This window comes from Synchiropus splendidus, chromosome 15 (assembly GCF_027744825.2).
Source record: "Synchiropus splendidus isolate RoL2022-P1 chromosome 15, RoL_Sspl_1.0, whole genome shotgun sequence".
NCBI classification, from domain to species: domain Eukaryota; kingdom Metazoa; phylum Chordata; class Actinopteri; order Syngnathiformes; family Callionymidae; genus Synchiropus; species Synchiropus splendidus.
This window is the reverse complement of record NC_071348.1, coordinates 13180804-13206159: the sequence shown is the minus strand read 5'-3', so window position 1 is coordinate 13206159 and position 25356 is coordinate 13180804. Positions and strand designations below refer to the sequence as shown.

At 45.2% G+C, this 25356-nt stretch overlaps 4 protein-coding genes across 8 annotated transcripts; 3 read left to right on the top strand and 1 right to left on the bottom strand.

The window, feature by feature from the left end:
- Positions 1-1031: 1031 nt before the first annotated feature.
- On the top strand, positions 1032-6825 carry il6r (interleukin 6 receptor). 2 transcript variants are annotated; one of them, XM_053887947.1, is made up of 10 exons: positions 1032-1244; positions 1659-2189; positions 2714-2837; positions 3246-3424; positions 3500-3666; positions 4318-4462; positions 4660-4703; positions 5323-5374; positions 6048-6153; positions 6231-6825. In XM_053887947.1, the coding sequence occupies exons 1-10, from the start codon at positions 1034-1036 to the stop codon at positions 6460-6462; spliced, it is 1791 nt and encodes a 596-aa protein (XP_053743922.1). In that variant the 5' UTR covers positions 1032-1033; the 3' UTR covers positions 6463-6825. The 2 variants fall into 2 exon arrangements, with proteins under 2 accessions (XP_053743922.1, XP_053743921.1); XM_053887946.1 differs by having other exon boundaries at positions 1034-1244; positions 6228-6825.
- A 140-nt stretch (positions 6826-6965) lies between these two features.
- LOC128746626 (RIIa domain-containing protein 1) lies at positions 6966-8220 on the top strand. Its single transcript, XM_053843811.1, has 5 exons — positions 6966-6983; positions 7062-7148; positions 7214-7290; positions 7547-7593; positions 8084-8220. The coding sequence occupies exons 2-5, from the start codon at positions 7074-7076 to the stop codon at positions 8194-8196; spliced, it is 312 nt and encodes a 103-aa protein (XP_053699786.1). The 5' UTR covers positions 6966-6983; positions 7062-7073; the 3' UTR covers positions 8197-8220.
- A 373-nt stretch (positions 8221-8593) lies between these two features.
- Positions 8594-16614, top strand: otoa (otoancorin). 4 transcript variants are annotated; one of them, XM_053843594.1, is made up of 30 exons: positions 8611-8678; positions 8839-8864; positions 8952-9154; positions 9227-9288; positions 10093-10114; positions 10594-10636; positions 10790-10910; positions 11079-11129; positions 11195-11385; positions 11463-11590; positions 11838-11956; positions 12023-12162; positions 12324-12432; positions 12496-12717; positions 12785-12955; positions 13024-13164; positions 13288-13337; positions 13403-13523; positions 13593-13711; positions 13774-13909; positions 13969-14165; positions 14228-14318; positions 14383-14512; positions 14571-14752; positions 14909-15058; positions 15124-15269; positions 15435-15571; positions 15628-15725; positions 15790-15946; positions 16049-16614. In XM_053843594.1, exons 3-30 carry the CDS (start codon positions 9106-9108, stop codon positions 16129-16131), a joined length of 3366 nt encoding a protein of 1121 aa, XP_053699569.1. In that variant the 5' UTR covers positions 8611-8678; positions 8839-8864; positions 8952-9105; the 3' UTR covers positions 16132-16614. The 4 variants fall into 4 exon arrangements, with proteins under 4 accessions (XP_053699567.1, XP_053699568.1, XP_053699569.1 ...); XM_053843592.1 differs by having other exon boundaries at positions 8594-8678; positions 8839-9154; XM_053843593.1 differs by lacking the exon at positions 8839-8864 and having other exon boundaries at positions 8595-8678.
- A 71-nt stretch (positions 16615-16685) lies between these two features.
- On the bottom strand, positions 16686-25146 carry znf687a (zinc finger protein 687a). Its single transcript, XM_053843896.1, has 11 exons — positions 25024-25146; positions 22592-24397; positions 21402-21657; positions 21170-21333; positions 20911-21095; positions 20665-20841; positions 20442-20604; positions 20165-20380; positions 19958-20070; positions 18938-19022; positions 16686-18759 (listed from the first exon to the last, which is right to left on the bottom strand). The coding sequence occupies exons 2-11, from the start codon at positions 24374-24376 to the stop codon at positions 18172-18174; spliced, it is 3732 nt and encodes a 1243-aa protein (XP_053699871.1). The 5' UTR covers positions 24377-24397; positions 25024-25146; the 3' UTR covers positions 16686-18171.
- Between the last annotated feature and the right edge of the window lie 210 nt (positions 25147-25356).

Below are 25356 nucleotides of genomic sequence, written 5' to 3'. Positions count from 1 at the left end.
AAATGCTATAGCATATGAATGTTGAATAGAACTTTGTGTTATTATTTTTGAATGACTGAATATGTATTCTCCTTATTCACCTCTAACCCGAATTTCATCTGCATTTACTACTGACTAGGCTTCATGAAGCATCAAATCATTTCTACGATATCTTAGGGAATTTCTCTTTGGAGATGAATAAAGTACTGTATCTATCTATCTATCGATCTATCTATTTATCTGTCTGTCTGTCCGTCCGTCCGTCCGTCCGTCTATATATTTGTCTGTCTATCATCTATCTATCTATCTATCTCTGTTTGTCTGTCTATCTATCTATCTATCTATCTATCTCTGTTTGTCTGTCTATCTATCTATCTATCTATCTATCTATCTATCTGTCTGTCTGTCTGTCTGTCTGTCTGTCTGTCTGTCTGTCTGTCTGTCTGTCTGTCTGTCTGTCTGTCCGTCCGTCCGTCCGTCCGTCCGTCCGTCCGTCCGTCCATCTATCTATCTATCTATCTATCTATCTATCTACCTATCTATCTATCTGTTTATCTGTCTGTCTGTCTGTCTATCTATCTATCTATCTATCTATCGATCTATTCTTGTACTGAGAGTACCGTCTACTGATCTCTGAAAATGAGGACATTGTTTCATGAAGGCTCATCAGCACATTACTGGCATTTACATTTCAACATTACATTATAAAAATGTTTTCTTTTTAGTTTTTCTTAGCTGTCAGCATCGTAGCTCAACTATCAGTTCAGCTCACAATGCACATCAGATGAAGACCAAAGGTTGTTTGTTTTGTGCTTACAAACGTAAACAATGTTCTGTTTGGTGGATACATTTTTATTTCATACAAGTTTGTTGGTCTTCATTTGTACATCAGATATTTTATTTCGTTAGAAATAGTATCTAATCTAGGATTGATTGCTTTGAAAACAAAACTGTGCTGTTCATAACTTTAAAAACACACACGTAAAAGAAGAACTACCTGTTTTACAGTCTTATTTTGGCAGCAGGGAAGATCGGTCGGACAGGGATTTCACATATGGGTGGTCTCTCACGCGAGGTGAAAGCATCAAGCTCCGCACAAAGTTTTGCGGAAGAAAACAAACATCGAGCGGACCGCGGGAACTGGACTGTAAAGCCACGACGTCATTTACAAACGTTGAAAAAAATGTTACTTTTGCTCCCGTTGCTGTGTTTCCTGACATTGCCACCGGTCCGAGGCCGCATCGAAGGAACGTGTCTCCGAAGAGGTGAGCGGTTCGATGACAGGATGCGGACGGGACTCACTCGCGGGTGTCTTTTCTCAGACAATATTCATCAAATGTTGATTCTTTTGCCCTGATGCTCAACTGTGTACATCCATCGACGTGTGGCGTTTCATTGTTTACGGTCGATTTGAATTGTTTTTGTTATAAAAAAAGTGTCGGCTTCGCTTTAATTTAGCTGTTGCCTGGTCACATCTGATAAATGAATCGACTTCTGACGAAATCTGAAATAGAAATAACAGAACAGATGCTCCTTAACTGAACTCACTGGTTATACAAGCACATTCTTTCAGTGGTGACACTTATTTTTTGCAAACTTTGTCGCAGGCGCAGGCTGTCACGTGACCCATGTGGATGAAAAACTCACTCGTGCACAAGCTCATGTTGTTCTCTCCTCAGCGCCGCCCGCTGGTGTGTTGGTGTTAACCACTGGGAGTAGTTTGGTGCTGACCTGCAGTGGTGAAGTGAAGGTCAACGGAGTCAAGGTCAACGTGTCTCACCACAACCTCCACGGAGGGTCAGCTCCAACAACCAGAAGCCCTGTACCCAGCAGCACTGTCCGGATCAGAGACACAACAGCGTCGCACCATTCTGTGACTGAAGCCCTCAGCGAGTCCCCTGAAGCAGAACCCACCACCTCAGAAGGTCCCTTCTCAACTCAACCTGTGCGACCACCAAGTCTGAGCAGAGTGGTGATGGACAGAGACATTTTGGGCGAAAATAACAGAGGAACAAGACGAATACATGCGGCGCCGCTGTGGAGGTGGGATGGCAGGACGATGGGAAGAGGACACACCAAACAGCAAGGAGTCTCATGGACGTATGGAGGGAGTTCCCTGGTTCTGAACTCAGTGAGAGCCAACGATTCTGGGAACTTCTCTTGCCATCACAGAGGAAGACAACTCTTCACAGTTAAAGTAGTCATTGCTGGTGAGTTAAATCAGGTGTGGTTTACTTCAGCACCATGTCTGATCAATAGGGGGCGGTGGGGACACCTCATAGTATCTGCCTGACACCTTGTCGTTATAAAATCAGAGTTCCAAGTGTCCCAACTTCCTGTTCATCACATCCTGCTTGTGTGGCGCAGGAAGAAATGGCCATTCTGGGCAGCACCTCAGCCAACTGTTGCCATGAAATGGTCACATGGCCATAGAAATTCAGCCAATCAGCATCCTGGAATCAGGAACCAGATGGGCTATTTCTCTGCTGCCCCAAGGTCTGTGTGGGAGGAGGAGAGAAAACGTGGTCGTAGAAAGTAGAATGGAACCCTTAAAAAGTTGCTTGAAACACAGTATGTCCGTTTCAAATACTTTAAGGATTGTAATGCATCCATTAGTTTCTTTTGTTTACAAGGTACTAAGCTTGTTTTCTTTTGTCAGAATCCTGGACCTGCCATCTGTAACCAACCAACGGCACCTGTAAATAACTGTATCTCTGCTCCTTTCCTATCGCAGATCCTCCAGAGACCCCGACTCTTTCCTGTTACAAAAAGTCCCCCAGCAGCAAAATCCGTTGCGAGTGGTCCCCTCAGAATCGTTTCTCTGCCCGCCCCAACTGCACCCTCTGGCTCAGTAAAAGGTGGGATTTTGAAGTGTATTCAGAGTGAAAATAAACAGAGAAGTGAATCTGCTGATGTAGTTCAATGGTATGATTAGTTTGTTCTCCTTTCAAAATGACTTCAGTCGTACTTTCTGACTGGGTGTGACGCACTCCCACTGTGCAGTACCACCATGCTGTAGGAAGAAATCCCCTTGGTTTTCTGCATTACAGCCCACAAGCGGTGAAGTGAACTAAAAATCTGTCATTTCAAAACACCAGGTTTAGAAAAAGAAAGTCAAGTTCCTGTTCTGTTATTTAAAGAGACGGAAAAGACCCTTCCAAAGGGAAGCTGTCTCTGGGTCAGTCAGTTCAGAATCCTCCCTGTGACTTTGACCATTTACAATGTGCCAAATAAGCTTTTTATTTTAACTCTTGCTCTTGTGTCAGTCGAACGCTGGCCTACCTGCCTCACCAGTGCTCGTACTGGACCAAGACGTCTCGCTGCGGCTGTGCTGTCGACCAATATGAGGATGAGCTGAGGGACCTTCATTTCGCCTACCTGTGCGTAACAAACGTCGCCGGGAACGTCACCAGCCCCATCCTTCCGTTCATCCCTCTCAATATACGTGAGTGGGACACCATTTCTACTTATTTCCTAAAAAAAAAAACTCTGAACAACAACAGCTCTGTTGATCCTCTAGTGAAGCCGGACCCACCGTCTTCTGTGTCAACACAACCGGAGGAAGGTCACCCGACCTGGATCAAGGTGTCGTGGAGTTTACCTGTTTCGTGGAAGTCTCAGGACTATTATGTCTTAGTCTATGAAGTCAAGTACCATCCTGAGATGCCTTCGTACTCACACGGACAGGTATGGACTCTTAACCCTTTTAGCGCCATAGTCGCAACACAAGCCAAGGTGCAGGTATGAAGCCTGGTGGAGCTACTGCTTTACACAGTCAGGGGGTCGATGCCTGAAACGGCAACTTCAGGCAGCAGTGATGTTTGCGTTCCCAATGATGACAGATGGATGATAGACAGATAGATAGATAGATAGATAGATAGATCGATATATATATATATATATATATATATATATATATATATATATATATATTGGTCCTGGAGGACCGGAGACCAGAAGCAGCAGCTGAGACCGGCTGTGGTGTCAGAACTCCGGACATGCGGGCGAAAACAGCGCATTGAGCGCTTTAATGTCAATAAAAGATGTGAGTCAAGTTCATCAAGATCTGTTTGCCTTCTTAAATTTAGTGACTGTGGCTGATATTCCGGTGGCTCTTTACAGTAATTCAATATGGCGAATATACTCCCATCCCAAACTTTGTGCATTTAGTCTGTGTATTTATCTCCAACCACGTTTAAGCTGAAGCCTTTTGTAATAGATCGCCTTAGGTGGTTTGTTGTTGTGTGTGGTGGACCACAGTGAGGTGTTTGGAATGAAGCAAATGTCAAACTCTTCAGTGAAGTATATTGTAGTTGATTTGAAAGTTTGTCTCGGCAGGTCGCTTTCATGAAGGATCAAAGGTCGTACACCATCATGGACGCCATCCCTGGTGTGCTGTATGTGATTCAGGTGCGGACTAAAGAAGAGTACGACGGTCAGTGGAGTGGATGGAGTTTGCCGGTCTATGCCAGCGGCTGGAAAGGTAAACACTGCTTTATGACTGCAGAAGCTCCAGTTCTGGGACGTGAAGTCCCACCGGCCCTTCATAGACAAAAGTAGCCATGACAACCATGGTGAAACTTGAGCGGATCATGGAGAAAAATTAGCGCAGCACATCACCATTTCCCTAATAAATAGTTCCATTATTTAACTGAAACAACATGGAATCTTTCTTTTCAGAGCCAGCTGAGACACACGGTTATGATGAGCTTTTCTCCACTGTGGTACGTGTTGGAGCACATTTTCATTTGAGCATCTTTCAGAGGGCAGCAGGCCTTTAGTGGGGTGGAAAGATGATTCCTTTATTTTATATGCAAGGTTTATAGTTATGGGTGTCAGCTTGTCATGTAGGGAGGACAGTGAAAGCACTCTTAAAGCTAAGTTATTATTATTATAGTTGAGAATTTGACTCTCTGACACACTGTACCTTCAGATCAAAGCCATTAATATGCGCAGTACATATTTTTTTCAGGATATTATCATTTACAGTATTAAGTCTGATGAATGTTTAGTGAGATCTGAAGCCATATATCAGAAGGTTCTGATATTCTTATGTTCAGATCAGGCTCTTGTCTTTCTCTTGCAGCCATAAAAATACTTGACAAATATAATAACTATATAATAACTATATAACTATATATATAACTATATATATAACTATATATATATATATATATATACTTCATTTCCTTTTGATCATAAATAACAATAAAAAACAAATACTCCAAAAACTTATAATTATAATGACAACAATATTAACAATAACAACATGGCATCTTTCCCAGTGTCTCTCTGAAACTTTGCGACGCCCCTCATATAATCTCCCCTCTTTTTCCTCTGCAGCCAACATACGAAGATGAAGGCTTCTCGGGAACTGGACCCAACCCCATTGACGGTGAGACAGATGTCGAACACAGCTTTTATTTGTGTGTTTCCTTTGCAGTTTTACTCATATGCCATTTAGACTCCACTGTTTTGATGGTGGATTTCTTCTCTGCACGCGGAGAAAGAAGTGTGTGTGAAACAGTTAATGTTGAAAACTCCGGTTTGTCGGAGGAAGCGGGTTGTGACAAAACTGTGGCCCAACGACTGAAGCTGAAGGAAACATGGCAACACACAAACAACACACATGCATGAACACACACACACACACGCACTTGTTATTATGACCCCCAGTCATAATAAGAGGGCAAAGGTCAAAGGTCAAAGTAAAAAAACACATCTAGTGACTTTAAAAAATTATGTTAATGGGGCAATTTTGATCTGTCAAAAAAAGAAGTCTCCAGTTCTCTCTGGGAGATAATATTACTGTGGTGCGACCAAAGTTAGAGAGAAGTGAAAATACATTCGCAATGGTGGATGAAAATGTGAAACCACTCAGATAGGAGAAGTTGAGACAGACTCTTTTTGAGTCGCCTCATTTCCTGCACGTCTTGGGTGGAACTAGTGGTCAATCAGAGCCACAGGTGGAGGAATGGAGACTGAATCCAGGCTCAGATAAAGCCACACTAACAGATCAATGTCCACCGAGAGTAACGTAGACAGTCAAAAACACATCTGTTTTTCAGGACTGTCGGACTCACCTGAAACCACCGTGGAAGTTTCTCATCACATTGTGTGGATCATCGTCTCATTTCTCGTCCTTTCACTCGTCGTGGTCGCCTTCATGTGCAGGTGAGCCTCGGGGGTCGGGGGTCATGTGACCCGTTTGGACTCCCTCAAACAAAGCTTTTGTCAATCTGTTTCAGAAGCCGGGCAAGATTTCTGTTGAAGCTCCACAGTCTCGCAGCTCTCAAACACTTCGACGGGTCGTCTCAGCCGCCAGCGGCACCGAAGGACTGTGCACTGGTGACGGTGGCACCCCCAACATTTCAGGAACCCCAGCTGGATGAAGAGGAAGATGAGGAAGAACAGACAGCAACCGAGAGAACAGAAGCCATTCATTTCAACAACACAACTTATTTCAGGATCCCAAGGGAGTAAGGAAACTCTGTTGTGAAATGTTTTTTAAAAGCCTGATACATTGGACTGTTTTTTTTTTTCTTTTTTCATAATGAATCCCAAGTTAAACCAGTGAAGAAGAACTGAATTACCTCTAAATACATAAATAAAGAAGCTAGTTTAAGTCATACCTCTGTGACCTGCGATGGAGATGGAGTCCAGAAATAAGCAACAAAAACGGATGTATATGCAGCTTCAAATTATGTGTTGTCAATATCTATAACTATATATGTCTATAATTATTATTGTGTAAAAAACATGCTCTGTGCTCTGCCAATAATTCTCTAACTGTGGAGATGCTCCTGCTCTGTCCTCTCTGTGAACTGGATGTTTTTGTGCGTGTAATATCTCAAATACATGAATGTTATCAGTTAACATATGCGTCAATGGTTTCTTTCCTTTCTGGTTGTTTGTGTTCTACTGTGTCAAACACCACCACCTTGTGGACGAAGTTTGTACATAGTTTCCATGGTAACGACGTCAAACCTGCGCGTCAGCTCCAGGTGACGCTCTAAGTCTATTCTTCTAATTCTCCGTTGAAATCGGTCCATTTAATCTCATTTTACTTGTTTGTCCTGGAGTTTTTGTCGAGTATGGACGCAAAAGTAGACGCGGTGAAACCGGATGTTCTGACCGTGGAGCAGCAGGAGACGCTGCGTCAGTTCAAGGTACCGATGATCTGATTTAGCCACAAGACAGAAACTGTTTTCAAGTTACTTTCTCCTGGTTCTAGATCAAGACACGGATCGACAACGAGAAGTATTTGAGTTCTCACCCGGAAGTGGAGATGTTAGTTGGGGATTTTCTGAGGTCAGTTGTGACGAACTGCAAACTGCGAGCAGAACTGTATTTTTAAAAAAAAGCATGTTATAAGGAAGCAAACAATTCAGGCACACGTGACTGTCTGGATGCACATCGAAACAAGTAGAAGACAAAGAAGATGGATGTTTTTAATCACTCGAGCATGATCTCTTTGTCAGAATTAAAATGAATAATGGAAATACTCGGGTCACAGTAGCTGAAATAACGAGGCCTGTATTGAATGAGCTTCTTCTTCCTCCACCAGTGAAGTGCTTCTGCACCAACCTGATGACGTCAGACAGTTTGCTGCAGGTGAGTTGTCAACCTTGAGAGGACTGAACACATTACACTTGTTTCACAATGGTCCTTTTTCCTTGAAACATTTATTAATAATAAATCTAGTCCCTCTAGCATCTAGAACAGAAATAAATCTTTTATTCGGTAAGTCCAGCCCAAACACTATATAGAATAGAATTTAATTTGGATATAAATGCACTGTAAATAATGGGGTTTTTTTGTCTCATAACTGATCCTACATTGTCTTTGATGGTGATCTTGTATTGCCATAATGTGCCTGTATTTCTACTGTATTTTAATTTTGTTTTTTCATTATCATCTGTTTATGTATTCTGTACTTCTGAATATTAATCACTTAAAAAACAATAGAGTTGGAGAGTTGGTCTGACATCTTCGTCTCTAAACAGCAGCTTCTCAGTTTGCTCTCTCAGTCTAACAAGCCAGAATCTTACATTTCGCAGGGTTAAAATGATTCAGTTTTCTTGCTATTTCTGCTCTCTTTCAGACCACTTCAGCAAGCCAGACCTTCATCTGGTTATTGGATCTAAACTGCGGCGAACACTGAGCGAAACAACTGCTTCCAAAACTGAAAGTCATTGTACCAGAACTATCAATTAGGAATTAAAATAAAAACTTCAAAACCTTGTCTGGCGTTGCTGGTTTTTAATACAAGTGATGTTTGTGACCAGGTTCATAAGCTCACTTTGGTCCGCATATGTATATTCTTAATAGAGAATAAGAATAATAAGAAATCAGGTTTTGTGTTGCGCCAGTGATGATGTAATGCAAATACTTGCTGCTCATATATGTGAGTATTTTGGTTTGATGCTCGTGTCATCAGAGAAAATGAACATTCAGTATTGTCTATTGACTCTGTTTGTTGTGGACCTGACTGTGATCAGAACAAAAGTCCGGTCTGCGTGACCACTCCGACATTCGACACTGATGTTTTTCTTCATAGTGACACGTACAGACACTCCCTCACCTGCACACACGCGCTCAGTCGCGTCCAGTCAGTCGCTCACTCTGCATCTCAGCACAAACAAAAACTCATCATCATCCTGTCTTGTTTCATTTGGCTGCAGGGAGACTCCACAACAGTAAGTAGAATTCAAACATACACTATCTGATTCATTACTTATTCAGTGGGTTTAAATATTTGAGGAGTTTTAAGTTAAAGATCTTGGCTGGGAGCAGCTGTGTGTTTTTAAACACGTTTCATTAATTCAGTGACTTTTTAAAAATTGTGTTATCGCTGAGTTCCAGCCGCTGCTGCTCTCTCTCGGGTGAGGTCAAAGTCAAAGCATCACAGAAGCAAACCATTTACCTGTCGGCAGCTCCATTCTACATTCTGCTTCATGTTTTCCTCAAAGCAACCGCTGACTCCTTGAGGACCAAAACAGATGGTTACCATGGAAGTGTGGTCCTCTGAGGATTCCCACTTTGTTCATTGAAGACCTTTATGTTCGTACAGCATTTGAGGGCTCTGGAATTATTTGCTGTTTCACAGAGAATCATTGTTCCATCATGGCTGCAACATCTTTCAGTCATCTCATCGTAGTGTGCACTATCTTTGGTGAGAGGAACACAAACCCCGATTGATGCCGTTTCCTCTGAACTGGGATCCTGATTATCCGATTGTGTTCAGCTCAGGTCCAAAGTCAGATGCCTGGCAACAAAGACAGCCACAAGAAGATGGTCCACAAGCTTGTGAGTCATGCTGAAGCTCCTTTGAATTTAATGCAAATTTAATTTTGTGTTAAAAGTTTTAAAGAAAGCACGTTGCAAAGATGCAATAAACTCTTTTAATATGACACCAGATGCAAAAGGACAGTGAAGAGATACCAAAAAGAGCTGGTAGTTCAAAAGAATGTAGATAGATCAAGTATATCAATTTCATATTCATTATTTTTTGTATGTCGTAATGTTTATATCAACTTAGCTTGATATCACAAGTTGTCATTTGTTCTGGTTTTTTTTTTTAATTTAATACATGTATCTCTTGCAACCCTTTTGAAACATTCAATATAAAGTAAGCAGTATAAAGTCCTTGTCTATTATTTATTACCTAATAGTTTTCAGTTTGCAAGGAGCCATGTAAATGAAATGTAAATCAATTTGCATCAACTTCAATTAAAGCAACAAATGCAAAACTTGTCGCAACAAAAGGGCCTTTTTTTTTAACGATTTTATTGTTTATTTTTGCTTGAAAAATACTTGTAAAAGAATTGTGCCAGTGACGTTGCTGTTGGAGGGACATATATTTGAAAATACCTTGTGGTTTTTATGTTACTGAACATCTATGACAGACATTTTTTAAAAATATATTTCATTGTTTTCTTTGTCTTTATTACAATAATAAAACTTGTGTTTACTTTTCAGAGTAGTACATTGCTCTTGAATTAATGTAAAACTAACTTGCGCAGACTTAGTGCTGTTTTGCATGTAAGGGCCACCAGGCAAAGTAGATCTTCGCTGATAGCTCTGATAACATTGTTTATACTTGTCTTTCAGATGAGGGACTGTGAGAAGAAAGGTGATTTTCTTTCCTTTTTCAACCACACCATCAGCACACGCTCATTTAAATGTACACGATCATGAGTTTATCATAAACCAAGACAGGGTTTATTTCTTTTTATCATCCACTGAGACAATTATAAATACGCATTATTGACACGGGTGTATTTTCTGCATGTTTTTGGTCACATCTTTGGATCATAATATCTATCAATAATTAGGATTTTTTTAGCTAGTAGAAGAAAGTTTGACAACTCTTGCATTTAAGGTCAAACACTTTTTTTAGTTGTGTTGTTCCTGCTGACAGATATTTCCCCCAATATTTCTAAATACACTTTTAAATTCTCCTTGTTTACTACTTCCACCTTGCCTAAGAGCCCCATACATGTTTTTTTAATTTAGTCCCCAAAATGGTGTTTAGAAGTAATACAAAAGAGTATTACATCTTTTAAAATGTGTTTGTGAAAAGTAAATTCTTACTGTGCTCTTCTCTGTCAGGATTCCCATTGCCGTCGGTGCACGATGATGGTCCAGAAGGAAGGTGAAATTTAGAATTCATGTTGCATATGTTTGCACAGCACAATGAGATTTCTAAATTATAGATTTTAAGTGTTGTAAAAACGTGTTTTGTTTTGTTTTATTTTATTTCAAAAAACCATCCGGACTATGCTAAGCATGTCCTTTCCTGTTTCAGAGAGCAACCCCTGGACAAGCGCAACACACTCCTGTCTGCTTTCTCAAAGGCACTAGAGACTCTCTCCAGAGGTGAAGAAGATCCTGAACAACCACTTAACCCACTGGGAGAAAATCAAACCGTAAGAACATCCAGTTCCATTTCAGGGTACCTCATACTTACATGCATTAGGTGTAGTGTTATTGTGAGAAACTTGATTTTTCCACACTTTTTTTAACTTTAATTCTTCCATATCAAAAGGTTGCACTTGGATTGTTGAATTACCTTTTCACTTCCTGTTTGGTTTCAGATGAATTGTGTCGATCTGCTCAGCATGATCAAGGCGATGAAGCGCTCCTCGGTCAGTACCTTTGTTTGGGTAAATCAAGAGTGTAATTCAACTTCCTAATCTTCTTCCACCTGCAGGATGGTCCTGCATGCTACATGAAAGCGTTTGTGGCTCCCTGTTCTGTGGAAGTGCTCACCACACAGATGGAGAACATGGACCCAGAAGAGTATGGTGCTCTGCTGCAGGCTGCCAAGTCTGCCATGTCCACTCTCCCCACCAGAGGAATGAAGCTTCTGAAGTCAGTGGGAAGGAAAGACCTCAAAGAGATGTATGATGGTTATGATTCATAAGCAGGAGGGCTAAGGGACTAGCTTTTTTTTTGTCAATGAAACGCTTTGGTTGCAGAGCGAAGAGGCTGAAGGACATTTATGAGTCCATGACTGATGATCAGAGGGCACTGGTAGTAGCTTGGGAGAGAGAGCAGGTTTCCCAGAACTACTTCAACTGTACACAGGATCAACAAAGCACCTCTGGTGAGGAGTGAATCCCACTGCTTTGTGTTTGTTTTGATTTCATTTTAAGGATTCACCCGCCCATAGTGGTGCGACAAAAGACATCTCTTGTGTTTTTGTGTTTGGTAAAATACCACTATATAGTTTTCTATTCCTTTGTTTTATTATTGTTATAAATGTGACATTTACTTAACATGTCTTGACTTTTGTGCATAGCAGTCTCAGTTAGTTAAAACTGAAAAACTGTTTGATTTTTTTTCATCTACAGTGGAAGTCAAACGCTGCAAAGCCTCCCTGCCATGGCTGGACTCTGAGACGATGGAGATGATGGGACCTTTTCTTTCATACCTGTCAGCTGCTGATGTTGACTCTTCTCCAAAACAAATGGTGAGGAGGGATGCTTTCAGAGATAGAGTTGATGTCGGGTGAAACTCATCCCTCCTTTCTCTCTAGCTGTGTGAGTTTTTTCTATCATCAAAGTCGATGGCCTCCATGAGCGCTGGGACCATGTTCCAGGCGAGTCTGGGGAAGAGGTTCATGCAGAGATTCCAGGAGTGCTTCAGTGAGAAGGAGCTGGCGGAACACTTAGACAAGTAGGCTTTTTCAAATTATTCATGTACAAAGTAGTTATAAAAGCGGTTATCGTCGTGTTGCTATGCTTAGTTAGCAAAATGTTTAGATGATCATTTTGATAACTTGATTCATAGCGACAGCTTGAATGGTCATTCATGATAAACGGATGAATGTTCCTCAGACTGGGCCCACTTGCTTGTTACTATGAAGACTTTCCAGACTTGCCAGTCGAGGCAAGCGAGAAGCTTCTCTCTCAGCTGGACTCCTGCGACGACCCCAGAATCACCAAGGTATTTTCAATGTCGACCAGATGCAAAACTAAGAGACTGACTTGTTTTCACTGTCAACTTCAGGAGCGGAAGCGGCTCCTGGACTCAGTGATGTCACAGTCTAATTGGACTTATGCTGAAGCGGTGCAGAAGCTCAACGCGAGCGCTACTTTAGTGCCTCCTGATAAACTTTCACAGCTACATCCGTCGACTCTTAAAGAAATCATCCGAAAAGTTGGTTTCCTAGGCCACTGGAGTAAAGCACAGAAGTCTGCTCTGCTCGACCAGCTGCTGGGGAAAGACAAGGTAAGCAGGAAGGCTGCCAATTCCTGCATCAAAATTCCCATTGCTTAAGTCTTCCATATTTTCGCAGTGTGAGACAGATGCAGGAGATGAAGTATTGGAGCTTGGACCCATCATTGAGAGCGTACCACGCTGTGTGTTGAAGCACATCAAGCCCACAGAGATCCTGAAGGACCGCGAGAAGCTGGAGAAGATCTCCAGGAGAATGACCACCGGCCAGTTAAAAGCCACATTGTTGCGTGTGAGTTTTGTTTTTTTTTGAGACTCAAAACTGTGACATCTCTTCAATATTATTATCAAATGTCAAAGCTGCGTGAAGAAGAGGATTACAGCAGCCTGATGGAGAAGCTCCCAGGACGTTTACTGCAGAGCGTCTCTCTCATCCAGCTGGAGAAAGTCAAGGACTTGACACCAGAAGCAGCCGACAGTCCGGACTGGACTCGGCCACAGGTACCGCTGAAAATCATCAGCCTTTACGGGTAAAGGTTTGGGTACTTTTATCAGCTTCATTGGATTGACTCCTATTTGGTTAGAACCTCATATCATCATCAGTAAACACCCTCTGTTCCACAGGCGGCGTTTCTTGTGAAAAGGCTGCTTGCCCTGAAGAAGCTTCCGTTTGGGTGAGATGAACTGCAGCAGTCTATGTGGTCTCTGAAGCCATGCGACTTTTGCTTGATTCCCACAGGAAGCTGAGGTCACTGATCCAGGGCGTCACGTGTAGGATGCTCAGCGTGGCTAGCGAGAGAGAGCTGCAGCTGGTGGCTCAAGACATTGAAGAGAGTCCTCAGTGGGTCTCCAAGAAGCTGGTAGCTGGGCGGCGCTCTTTGGTGATGCCAGCTCATTGACAGAGTAGTCATGCTCATGTGCTCTTCCAGGCCAGGTGTGCAGCTCTGAAGTATCTCGCCATTTTGGAGCAGAGGGAAAACATGAATGTGTCTTCGATCACAGCCGAGGAGCTGGACAACATTCCCGAGGATTACGTCATTTTCCTGCCGTAAGAAAACACGTCTGCTCCCACTCGACGCTCACGAGTGTAAGCCACCTTTGTCTCGCCAGGTCTTCTCGACTGAAAGAGCTCCCTGACTCTGTGTGTCCCGTCTTCCTGGACAAGATGGAGGCAGCTAATGTGGACTTGTTGCCTCGCCGTGCGCCATCCCGCCGTGCTCTCCTCCAGGGAGCGCTGGACTGCTTGGTCAGTGCACCTACCTAGCTATTTAAAGGTCACTATTAAGATGCTAACTCTGGTTACAGGGACCAGATCTGTCCAAGCTCACGGTCGATGACGTCTCCCGGCTTGGCCTGCTCATCTGTGACCTAGAACCATCTGAGCAAATGTCTCAAATGAGCCCAGAAGTCGTGAAGCACACACTGCAGCTCATGGCTTCCTGCGAGCCAGTCCCCTCCAGCCGTCGCCCGCCACTGATGCGTCTGGTCAGGAAAGCTCTTGGGTGCGTTTTACTGTGCTGCACAATGGAAGCTGGGGTGTAGAAATGATGTTCTTTTCTAAAAGGAATCCATCGCACTGGTCGGAGGACACGGTGGAGAGGTTTGGTCTGCTCCTGTACTGGGATGATGATGCTGTTGCCGCTCTGCCAAATGAGGTTTTCATCATTTCGAATCACCTGATGGGTTCCAGTTCAATACAAATTTTGATCTTCCTCCCAGCCTTGGCTAAGAAGAGCACTCAGATATCTGAGGAGGAGGAGCCGGCTGAAGCCATCGGAAGCCATGGAGAAAAAGCGTTTTGACCTGGCCACCCGCGTCTCTTCCAGTCAGAAGCGGAGAAAGAGAGGAGGTAAAGAAACTCTAGATGCAAGTGGAACTGGACACTTGAGTTTATCAACCTCTCACAGTGGACCCACGCGTCCCCACGGTGGAGTTGGTGCAGGAGCTGGAACTGGCCAACATCCATTGGACCCCCCAACAGCTGGCTCAGATGTCGTCACAAACCTTCTGGCAGACCATTGAGATATTTGGAAATATCGTTGGCTACACCAAAGATCAACTGGCCAAGCTCTGTGAGAAGTCTGTGCAGGTAGAACCGCCTCGGACAAACTGAGACGCAATAAGAATCAGACCAACCTTTGGAGCAATGTTCTCACAACAGGATTCTTCTTTCCATCCCTCAGATCAAGTTGAGATCAAAGAGTGCTGTGTCTTCCACTAAGCTTGTGTGTCTTCGGTCCAACAGGCCTTCGGTCCGCCCCAGCAGATGAACGACCAGTCCATTTTGCAGCTGGGATGTATCTCCAGGTGCTTCTCCAACAGGGATTTGGAACAAATGGCGTTCTCTCTGGACATGCTGGAACCTCTGGCCCAGTGTGGCTGGAGCGAGTCTCAGGTGGATGATGACGCTGCGTGTTGGGCGTCGTTGTCCTCACTATTAAAGATAATGGGCCTCTGCAGATGGCGTCAGTGTGGACGGCGGTCTCTGGAAATGAGCACATGGAGACCCTGCAGGAGATGGGAGCAGCAGAGATGTCCTCGCTGAGCCAGTTCATCTGCGGTCTGAAGGCCGAGCAGATAAAGCAGCTCAACGTGGACACGTTCAGGTCAGTGGCTCAGGTCCTTGGAGGGGAGAAGCTGTACCTCACTGTGGACTCCAAATCATGCACACCAGCAACAGATGAATATTATATCCATTTATGAATTGCTGCTTATGTAAATCACGTTTCCTCCTCCACTCTGTCTTCTTCTGTGTTTTCATTGTGCTGCAGGGACGCTGTCAACTCGATAAGCAACGTCCAGTGCTCCGCTGACATCGGACAGCAGCTGAAGGATTTGGCAATACGGGCGTTTGGACCCCCAAAATCCTGGACTGAAGCTCGAGTTGCTGAATTGGGAAACATCATCGGTGAGGTCTCACTCTTGCTGAAGCGTCTCTGAAGCTGAATGGTCTGTGTTCCTCAGCCTGGCTGAATGGTGAGGAGATGTTGTCGTTACATCCACAAGTGTTTTCATTCATCCACCAAGCAACAATCCCACTCATCTCACCTCAGAGCTTCGCTGTGAGTCACCGTCTACATGTGGATTTATTGTCTTCCTGCTGACTGCTGCTTGGTTCTCATCCAGCAACTGACGGTGGAGCAGATCAAGGAGCTCGGACCTGACAACACCGCCATGGTGACCTCAGCACAGCGTGCCGCGATGAGCCGAAAACAAGTGGAAGCTCTGGAGGGAGTGGAGAGGGACGCGAGCCTGACTGCAGAAAACTCCAGAGAGCAGTCAGGTGGGTAGAGTGGTAGGAAGGAACGTGCCGTTCCTACCTGACTTGTTTGTGCTCTAACATCTGGTGGGAGCGTCTCCAAGTCATTGTCACTCTCTCACCCAGGAGCTGGGTCTGTGTGGGCAGACTGGACATCGATCGTCATGAAGTCACTGCTGGCTTTCCTTGCTGGCTTCCTTCTGGTGTGAGAAGAGGCCACACACACTTTACAGAGCTTAGATGTGTCTCCTCACTATTCAATCTCAATGCAGCAGCAGCAGCAGCAGCAGGACCCTCTTCTGATGATCATGTAGTCGTGACTGAATCTCACAAGGCTTGAGCACAAGAGGGACGTGTTTTTTTTAGTTTAGTCAGTTGCCTTAGTGGCCCACTAGAGGGCATTGTTTAAAAAAAACCGTGAAATTGCTTCAACGTTATATCAATTTAAATAGTGTATATATACTATAACAAACAATCGGAATACAGGACAATCCACTCTGATAATAATTGTAGTAATACATTCAGGTCTATACAACCTCAGGAAGCAGAAACTGTTCTTTAAGGGTATAAACTGATTAAATTGGAATATAAGAGGTGATGTATAAGTTTATCAATGCAAATGCTACAATAATATTCAGCCGTTAGCAGACAACTGTCGCTCGCTTGGCTATAGAGCCGTCACAACCTTCTTTTGCTCCGCCTCTTTCACACATGTGAGTGATTATTTTAGCCAATAAAAACAACTGAATTATGAAACGTGCCACTTTTATTTTTATCATCTGCATTTACCGAGTGCGAGATACACAACCTGTCAATCAAACTCCAGGAACAGTTCAGCTACTAGGTGTTGTCCTAGTCTGCAGTGGTCAGTACCCGTCCTGCGGTTAAGAAGGGGAAATATTTTTAGTTTTGGACTGGTACTGACCACGGCAGATGAAATAAAGGCTGCAGTCTTTGCAGCAAAGGAGAGAAAATATCAAGCAGGTGGTCATAATGTTATGGCAGATTAGTACAGCTCTGTACATGCAAGCAAAGTGAGATCACAGAAAAGTCAACACCGGAACCTGAGTGCTGCCCTGAGACTTGAAGCGCACAGAGCTACATCGACTCCCGAGCAGAGCAGAAACAGCCCTCAACGTGACACAGCATGACCATGAAGGCGTCCTTTTTACGTGGGTGAATAATGAATATGACGTTGTTCTGATGGAGATGTGAGCTCAGTAGTTGGTGGGTGACTTCTGAAACCCTTCACTGATGACTTATCGAGAAGCAGACCTGAATGATGAAGTGACAAATGTGTCAGGCCTGCACTTTAGAGAGGGGTGGAAGTGAAAGAGGAACAAAAACAGGGTGAAACGGATGTGGAGAAGATGGGCTTCAGAGTGACGATGAGGGAGCGAGAAAGAACTGAGAGACAGTGTAAGAGGCAGTTACCGTCAAAAGGACAGTAAGACAGGGGAAAAGAAAGCAAGACAGATTCATGAACAGACGGTGAGACAAAGAAACTGAGCAAGATCTACAGTGTGTCACCCAAAGACATGACCGTAAGACAGTCTTTAATTCAAGTACATTTGAGAGTGAAATATGTGAGTGACTGTGACACACACGACTCACCAAATACTGAGCCCACATCCACCAAGACCCTGTGTTGCATTTTCAATAATTCAATGTTATAAAATCTGATTCTCACTGGATCACACACACACAGACAGCTACCACTTTCATCTGTCAAATAAAGTGTATCAACATGATAAGCTTTTCAAGCAAAGCAGTGATTTAGAACACAAATATCACTCCTAAAATACTTTTCATCCAAACGCAAAACTCAAAACAGCAGGAACTGCAAATGTTAGATGCACAGAAAGGTGTGTGAAATTCTTGAAATGATCGAAGACAGAAGCAGGTTTTCCTCAATCCCTTAATCACTGTCACCAAATCCAGAAGTCTGTTCCAGATCTGGCTCCTTGTTTACATTCAGTAGAGAGAGACACTGAGCCGCCGCTTCTGCCACAGAAACCCAGTGGCCCAGAGAGGACTGGGCAGAGGGACTGAGGTCTTGGTCCGTGTCCTGGCTCAGATACACATTCAAGATATTGAACTGAGCTCAATTATATCCAGAAAGGCAGCAGAGTTCTGGACACCAATAGTCACAAGCTCGCTGAACTGGTCACACTAACCAAGCTTGACTACTTTCTGATCTTTGGTTAGAGATGGGCGTCACACTGAGCTGACTCGGGCCCGTCCTCTCTTCAGGTGGATTTCCCAGAGTTCCTGGCGCTAATGAAAGCCATCCCATGAGTTCTGAAGTGTGTGTTGAGATCTGACGGCTTCTCAAACCTCTTCTTGCAAACCTTACAGGCGTGTTTGTCCTCCTCCCCCTTCCCCTGAGAGGAGGGGGACGCCGGTGCCGACCCTCCCTGTGAACTCAGCTCATCCACACCCCTGCTGTTCACAAGGGAAGCGGCAATTCGCCCGCCGCTCATTTGATCAGCGGCGGCGTCCTTCACTTTGTGAGTGATGAACTGGTGTCGCGCCAGTGAAGAGGTGGAGGTGAAGCAGGCGCCGCACTGCAGACACTGCTGACTACTGCCCTCTGGTGCCGCCTGGAGGTGCTGGCTGATGTGTTCCAGGAAAGCAGGCTGGTCCTCTGTGGTGAAGCCGCAGGGAGCGCAGCGGAATCCAGACTCGGGCTGAGAGGAGGAGGCGGGCCGTGGCTTCTTGTCAGGGCTGGCGGCGTCTGAGGACTCTTCGGCCTGGTCCACCTTCACATCTCTTCTCCGTCTACGTCGAGCCCGTAAACCAGCAGACTTGGCTGAGGAGCTGTCCGCCTTTCCATCCTGGACACACACCAAATCCTCATTCTAATTTCATTCAGCAAAACCAGTGACCACTCCTGGATCTGGCCCGTGGCCTCCTCCCAGTAGGTCCAGAACTGTGTTAATTTCTCTTTCCATTGCTCAGACTAGGGTCCCTAAACCTGCTCCCTGTGGACATTACTCAGTCAACTTCTCTCACCTGTGTTTCCCCACTGTGTCGGAGCTGCACGTGTCGGTCCAGCAGGGCCCGGCTGCTGAAGGTTTTCTTCCCCTCAGTACAGAACCTGACCATCAACAGAGACATGGTTAGGGACACATGTAGGGAACCTTCACCGGAGGCAAGCTCTGCTGCTCATTCATCACATGGAAGGAGCTCAGCGGAGACCAAGACTCCCTTCTGAGTCAGACACACCCTTTTGATGGGACCTTCGTGACACTAGCAACTAATGTTCCCTCGAATTTTTCATGAGTCTGAGCAAACACCTGGACCAATGTGAGCTGTGGTGACAGCTGTAATAGTTTATAAACATTTAAAAATATATATATATATATAAAATTACAATTTCAACACATTGAGGAATGGAACTGTAAAAATAAAAAGGTAGAAATAAAAACCTTTCAACTGTCTTTGAATTGTATATATTCTTTACATATTTGTTTAACAGAATCATAATATAATATATTCACAATATATACAGGTTTCTTTCACTGACTACACACTTAACTTCCTCACCTGAGTAGCGTGTACTCTCTGTGTATCGTAGTCTGAAACCTGTGCTGCAACGATTCTCTCTCCTGTGCGTAACTCCACTGGCCCCATTGGCTCAGTGCACATGCACATTTTGACCAATCTCGAGCGAGAAATCAGCTTTTAAACATCAGCCAGCCAATAGTTCACTCCAAATATCAGGGTTTTCTAGTTGCTGTTTGTTCCATTGTGTGTATGTAGCCGTGATCTTAAGCACCACTGCACCGGAGGAAAGGTGGACAATGCCAGCAGGGAAGGATGGACATGGTGCAGTGAGCGCTTCATTTTATTGTTGTAATGTCACAAGGCTTTATGTCTTGACAACAAAAATGCAATTCAGGACAAATTTTTGTTGTGCCACGTAGATGTTTTTGTGCGCTGAGATCATATCAGCAGGGCGCAATTACACACACGTGCAGCTTAGAGGGAACACTGCTTGCAACCGACTTCATTAAGCTGTGTGACACTCACTGGCAGCGGAAGACTCGGTTCACCACCTTGTGTTTGTCTCGGATGTGGCGCCTCATGCTGGAGGTGGTGGTGAAAGAGCTGTCACACTTGTTGCAAGGGAACTTCTTGAGGATCTAAAGAGCCGAAAGTGACATAAAGTTTCACCAGGCTAATAAATCAGAGTGAGGAGCTGTCAAATCAGGAACTGCCCGACAGGAGACCACTCACCTTGCTGTGCTCCTTAGCCATGTGTTCAATAAAGTCTTGGCGATCTGAGAACCGTGTCTGGCAGGGCGCGCACTTCCAGCCGGACGGTGCCTTCACCTTCTCTGACTTCTCTTCCTCTGCGTCCTGATCCATCGGTTCTTCCTCAGCAGAGCTGAACGTAGTCGGTTGCAGGGGAGAAGAAGACGGCTCCGAGTCTTGTGTTGCCGCCTGGTGCATCTGAAATCAACAAAGCCCCGCGTTTGGACTGCAGCAGAGGTGGGCTAGTCGACGCACGCACCTTGAAATGATCGAGGAGGGAGCTCCTCTGAGAAAACAGCTTGGTGCACTCCGGACACTTGAACACGTGCACCTGCTGGTTGGTTAGATGGGTTTCAAAGTGGACGCTGAGGACTGAGGTCTGTGTGAAGACGGTGTCACACATGACACATTTGTAGATGAGCCTGTAACAACAGAGGTCAGGTGAGTATCGGTTCATGTTTCTGTCTGCGGCTTGGACTCACATGGCCTGCGCTCCGGTGAGTGTCGGGTGCTGGGCAGTGATGTGACTCAGCGTGCTCGGGGCAGATTTGAAAGCCATGGGGCAGCTGGGGCATTTATGGAAGGTGTCACAGTGAGCCTGCTGGATGTGAGACTTGACTGAGTTCAACCCTCCAAAAACAACCAGACAACTGGAGCATCTGCAGACAGAAGCAGCACACGCATGAAGACAGGACATATATCATCTCTGACTCGTCCCCCTGACACACCTGTAGCCGATCCGTCGAGAAAAGTGCAAACACGTCTCATCCAAATGCTTCTGGAGAGTCTCCTGCTTTGCGGTGCCGCCACACTCCGGGCACACGAAGGGGGCGCTTCGCTGGTGGACACGTTGGTGAGCTGCAGCACTGCAGCTGTTGGGCAGCAGCATCGGGGGAGAGCACTCGGCACACGCCTGCAAAACAACCGGAAGGCTCAGACTGAAATGTTAAAACAGCTCTGTGTTCTTCGTAAGAGCATAACACTCACAGTGTTCTGTGAAGGCTGCACTTCTTGGAAGTGTTGCACCACCTCTTCCCTGCTGCTGAACTGGAGCTGACACTCGGAACATTTGTTATTGATGTACTGGAGAGATTCCGATGACTTGGTTGAGACAGAGTGAAGAGGCTTGGTGGTGTTGGCAGCAGATTGTCCTTCAAAAACAAGAAGTAAACAGAATTACAGGCTAAAGACAGGGTACACAACCTAATAAAGGAGCTACCTTTGGTGGCTGGACCATGTTGGCTGATCATCTGCTCCACAGGTACGGGCCTCATCACCAGGTGGGAGCATTGCATGACCAGGCCTTTCTCCTTGTGCTCGCGGGCATGTAAAAGCAGGCTGCACTTGTTGAAGAAGACCAGACGCTTGGCACAGTGGTTGCAGGTCACCTCGATTCTCAGTGAGCGGCGGTCATAGTGGTGCGCCAGACTCTGCTCCAGCGCAAAGGAGTCCCCACACTCTAAACAGCGGTAGCCCTGTCAGGGTGGATGTGAATGTCACTGTTAACTAGACGCTGCAGTTTATGAATAAACAGCATTCTGCTTCAGGGTTTCATACTCTCCAAATAAACGGCTGTATCTCGAAAACCGTAGCAGATAGCGAAATACCGATGAGAATCCTGAAGCTTTCATCTCTAACTGATCCAATTTTCATGTGTCTACAGTCTACCGTTTGGCCAGGATGGCGAGTTAAAAATGAGAAACTTGGCCGCGATTTTTACGCAGCAGCCTCTCCTCCTCAATGCAGTTTCAATGGAGGAGAATGCTGCAGTTGGCGTGCTTCCGCAGCTCTCACGCAAATTTGGAAAGTGATACAGTAATTCTGAGGACATCTTACAAGAGAGTGTGAAAGTGTGACTACAAAAGTGGTGACTTTCATGTTTCTGTGCCCCATCGTTTGGCCACAATCGCAGTTTAGAAACGGAAAAACAACTTTTTTCCCAGCCAACTTTTCAATTTTTGACAAATGTTTGGCCGATTTCTGGGCAAACAATACGACTTGGCTCTGATCTTCTTTTTAGGGCGACAGAGGACGAGTGCGGCTGCCTTTTGAGCTTTCCGCGCACTCTCTAGCCCCTGATTCAACGGTTCTGGTCACATTCACTTCCAATGGGAAAAAATTCCCACTAAACCTGGAATATCTTGGGAATGTGGGCACATTGGTCAAAGAAAAGTAATAGCAGGGAATTCCCGGTCGGCCCCACGTTTTGGCTTTTGAACCGCATCTCTACGACGAAAGCTCTGAGAGGAGTATCGTGACGAAAAACGCCGCAGAGGAAACAAAATGGCAGAGACGAAGAAGGGTGCATTCACGATAAAAATGACATCACACTTGACTCAATGAGCTACAAGACAGGACCAGCTTTCCAGGGTGTCCTCTCACCACATGCATCACTGACAACACACTCACCTGAGCAGGCAAAGGGAGACCCCACTCTGCAGGAGGAGCCGTCAAATCTGCCTTGTAACTGGGCAGCAGGTTCTTGGTGTTGAGGATTTTGTTGAAGGACTCCACCAAATTGGTCTGGTTCTTGGATATGGTCGCCCCAGTGGTGTTGACGATGGAAGCGGGTCGAGCCGACGTCGTCCCGTTGTTTAGAGCCTTCTGACTGAGCAGGTTGAGCCCACTTACCCGGCATGACGCGGCAGAGACGGTGGGAAGCGCAGCGCTTCTGGTGATGATAACAGCAGTGGATGACACCGGGGGCTTGGTGGGCAAACCCTTGTCTTGAGCCGTGTTGTGTCCATTCAGCGTAGCAGCGTCCTGAAGGACTGCAGGGGACAGGTGGTGTGTTAACTCACTTCTTAGTCTTGAGTCATCAGGTGGGAGTGACTTTGACCCACCAGCAGCTTTACAAGTGTTCTTTCCGGTCTTTTTCGACACGGTACTGGCTCCTGATTTTGTGAGGGAGCCCATAGGCACTTTAATCTTAACCTTCAGTGGAAGTACATGCGTTGTATCTAAAACAGCTGAACTTGTGGGCGTGGCTTCTCTCGTTTCTGTTGCCCCATCTTCCTTGTTTACTTCGCTGAGCTGCACAATATTTTCAGTCAACTCTTTGGCGGCATTGGACACTTCTACATCACTAGGTCTGTCATCCATGGGTTTATCCTGGTGGTCCGGGCTCATGTGGTCCATTGACAGATCAGTAGTTGCAGCCAACTCTGGACTGGTGCTTCTCGGTGGGATCATGCCCGTCTCACTCGGGGGTGGGCTCTCAGGTGAATCCCTTTCGTCGATGACATGCTCCGGATATTTCTCTGCTTGGGGTATTACAGATCCTGTGTTGGCTACAGAAGCAGTATTTTGAGGACTCTGAGGTGAGGGAGCAGGAGGGGGTAAACTTGGGGTGGTGACTTTGTCCTCACATGGAAGAGACATTTGAGAAGGCTGCGAGACAGATGACACGTTTTCAGTTTCGCTTGAAAATCGTCTCCTATGTCTCCGTCTTTTTGGAGACGCCATCACAAAGTCCGGGCTTTCTTGGATCACCAGTGGACTTCCAAAGTCTGGTTCAGAGTCGTCATCCTCGTAGTGTGCCACATCCTTACTCACTGGTTTAGCACTGCTGCCGTCAGATGCTGCAGCAGACGGCAAGTCATCAGGAAGGTGAGCCTCCTCTCTCTTGGGGGATGGAGGTGAACGTTGAGGGCTTGGGGAGGGAACAGGTGATATAGGACTAAAATCTGTCGAGTTCTTTGGATACAGATGTTTAAAATGTTTAATGACATCTGTCGTGAGCTGAGGGGATTGATCGACCTGTTTACAGTGACCATCACTGTTCTCCGATAAGGACTTGAATGGCAAATGTTCTGACTGTGCTGGATCACTGGAGGAACCTTCAAAACCATTGGCAGCAAAGGGTGCCTCGCTGTTATCGGTGTGTAGTTTGGCACCCGTTGGTGAATCCACATGATCTAAACTTAAGAAAGTCTCAGCTTTTATGTCACTGTTTGACAGTATGTTCCCCTTTGAATCATCCTTGACCATCGTCGGCTCATTTTCACAGGACTCTGTCGTGTTCTTTACGATGACACTGACAGCAGAGGGGTCATTTCGAAAAGGTGCGGGAGAAGGATCAGTGTCATTCACTGCCACATTGTCTACCTCTGGACTTGAATGAATAGATTCAATGTCAGGAATGTCAAACGCTGCCAACAAGTCATCAAAGTCTGGGGTCTTCATGTCTCCCATCGCAAGCAGAAGGCTCAGCGCCTGTGAAAACAAGGACCATGAGTGGAGCACATTCAGTCAGTCTATTGTTATTGCTGTTTAATGCATGAAGGATTTTGAACCACCTCTTTCAAGGGTTTTTCTTTTACAGGATAATGGATTGTTTATATCGATGCAGCTACGTCATGTTATTCGTTTTCCTTGGTGTAACATTTCCCCTTCAAAGGTTTCAACAAAGCACCTGACAACGCTTCAGTATTACTTCTGAATATCGTTAATAAATTCGGCTACTTGCAGTTACTAACAGTAACAACATCGAACAGTTAGATCAGAAAGTACTCGGCGAGGTCGCGAACGACCAAAATGCACGTTTGACAGAACACGCCGGTGGTCAGTTTCGAACATAAAATAGCGTAACGTGTTAAAAGGTGGTGACAACCGACCATGTCAAATCGAGGTTACGTGTCGCGTCAGACTTCATCCGCTTTCTCAACAAGTGACTACTGCTAACTTTAGCAACTAGCGCTTAGCTGGCCCTGCTAACATAAACAAACAAGTTGCATTTAGAAGACAGTAGCGAATAAAATAGGGTTTCTCGCTATTGTAAGAGCGTGTAATTTTTCCGTTTTGTTGCAATACACCAACACTACAAGGCTTGTTCGAGTTACCTGGAAAGCGGCGAAGTTGACACCAGACTTTCCTTTCGGACGCACAAGTTCTCCGTCATCAATCACCCGACAGTGGGAGCTCCACGGTTGTATGCGCTTCCTGTTTCTTGATTGACGTCTACTTGGAAACTGAACGTCAATGGCCACTAAATCGCCGCGTCACATATTTAGCGTGCATTTACGAATGTCCGAAATGCTTCAGCGTTATCTGCAGATTAAAAGTGCATTAGCTTTGAAGGCTAAAGGGTCACATCTCTTCAGACACAACTGTCTCTGATGGATGACCGTGTTTCACTAAATCGCTGCACTTGTCGGACTCTTCTTTTAAAATCA

Bases quoted from the DNA above. Each gene is read 5' to 3' on its own strand.
- il6r (XM_053887946.1), top strand. From the start codon at position 1,034: ATGGGTGGTCTCTCACGCGAGGTGAAAGCATCAAGCTCCGCACAAAGT. The intron at 2,838-3,245 runs GTGGGATTTTGA...CTCTTGTGTCAG, and splicing joins ACCCTCTGGCTCAGTAAAAG to TCGAACGCTGGCCTACCTGC. The intron at 6,154-6,227 runs GTGAGCCTCGGG...AATCTGTTTCAG, and splicing joins GTGGTCGCCTTCATGTGCAG to AAGCCGGGCAAGATTTCTGT.
- LOC128746626 (XM_053843811.1), top strand. From the start codon at position 7,074: ATGGACGCAAAAGTAGACGCGGTGAAACCGGATGTTCTGACCGTGGAG. The intron at 7,149-7,213 runs GTACCGATGATC...TCCTGGTTCTAG, and splicing joins AGACGCTGCGTCAGTTCAAG to ATCAAGACACGGATCGACAA. The intron at 7,594-8,083 runs GTGAGTTGTCAA...GCTCTCTTTCAG, and splicing joins CGTCAGACAGTTTGCTGCAG to ACCACTTCAGCAAGCCAGAC.
- otoa (XM_053843592.1), top strand. From the start codon at position 9,106: ATGGCTGCAACATCTTTCAGTCATCTCATCGTAGTGTGCACTATCTTT. The intron at 15,059-15,123 runs GTGGATGATGAC...GGGCCTCTGCAG, and splicing joins GTGGCTGGAGCGAGTCTCAG to ATGGCGTCAGTGTGGACGGC. The intron at 15,270-15,434 runs GTCAGTGGCTCA...ATTGTGCTGCAG, and splicing joins CTCAACGTGGACACGTTCAG to GGACGCTGTCAACTCGATAA.
- znf687a (XM_053843896.1), bottom strand. From the start codon at position 24,376: ATGGGAGACATGAAGACCCCAGACTTTGATGACTTGTTGGCAGCGTTT. The intron at 21,096-21,169 runs GTGAGTGTTATG...GTTGTTTTGCAG, and splicing joins TGCAGCCTTCACAGAACACT to GCGTGTGCCGAGTGCTCTCC. The intron at 20,071-20,164 runs GTGAGTGGTCTC...TCGGCTCTTTAG, and splicing joins TGGCTAAGGAGCACAGCAAG to ATCCTCAAGAAGTTCCCTTG.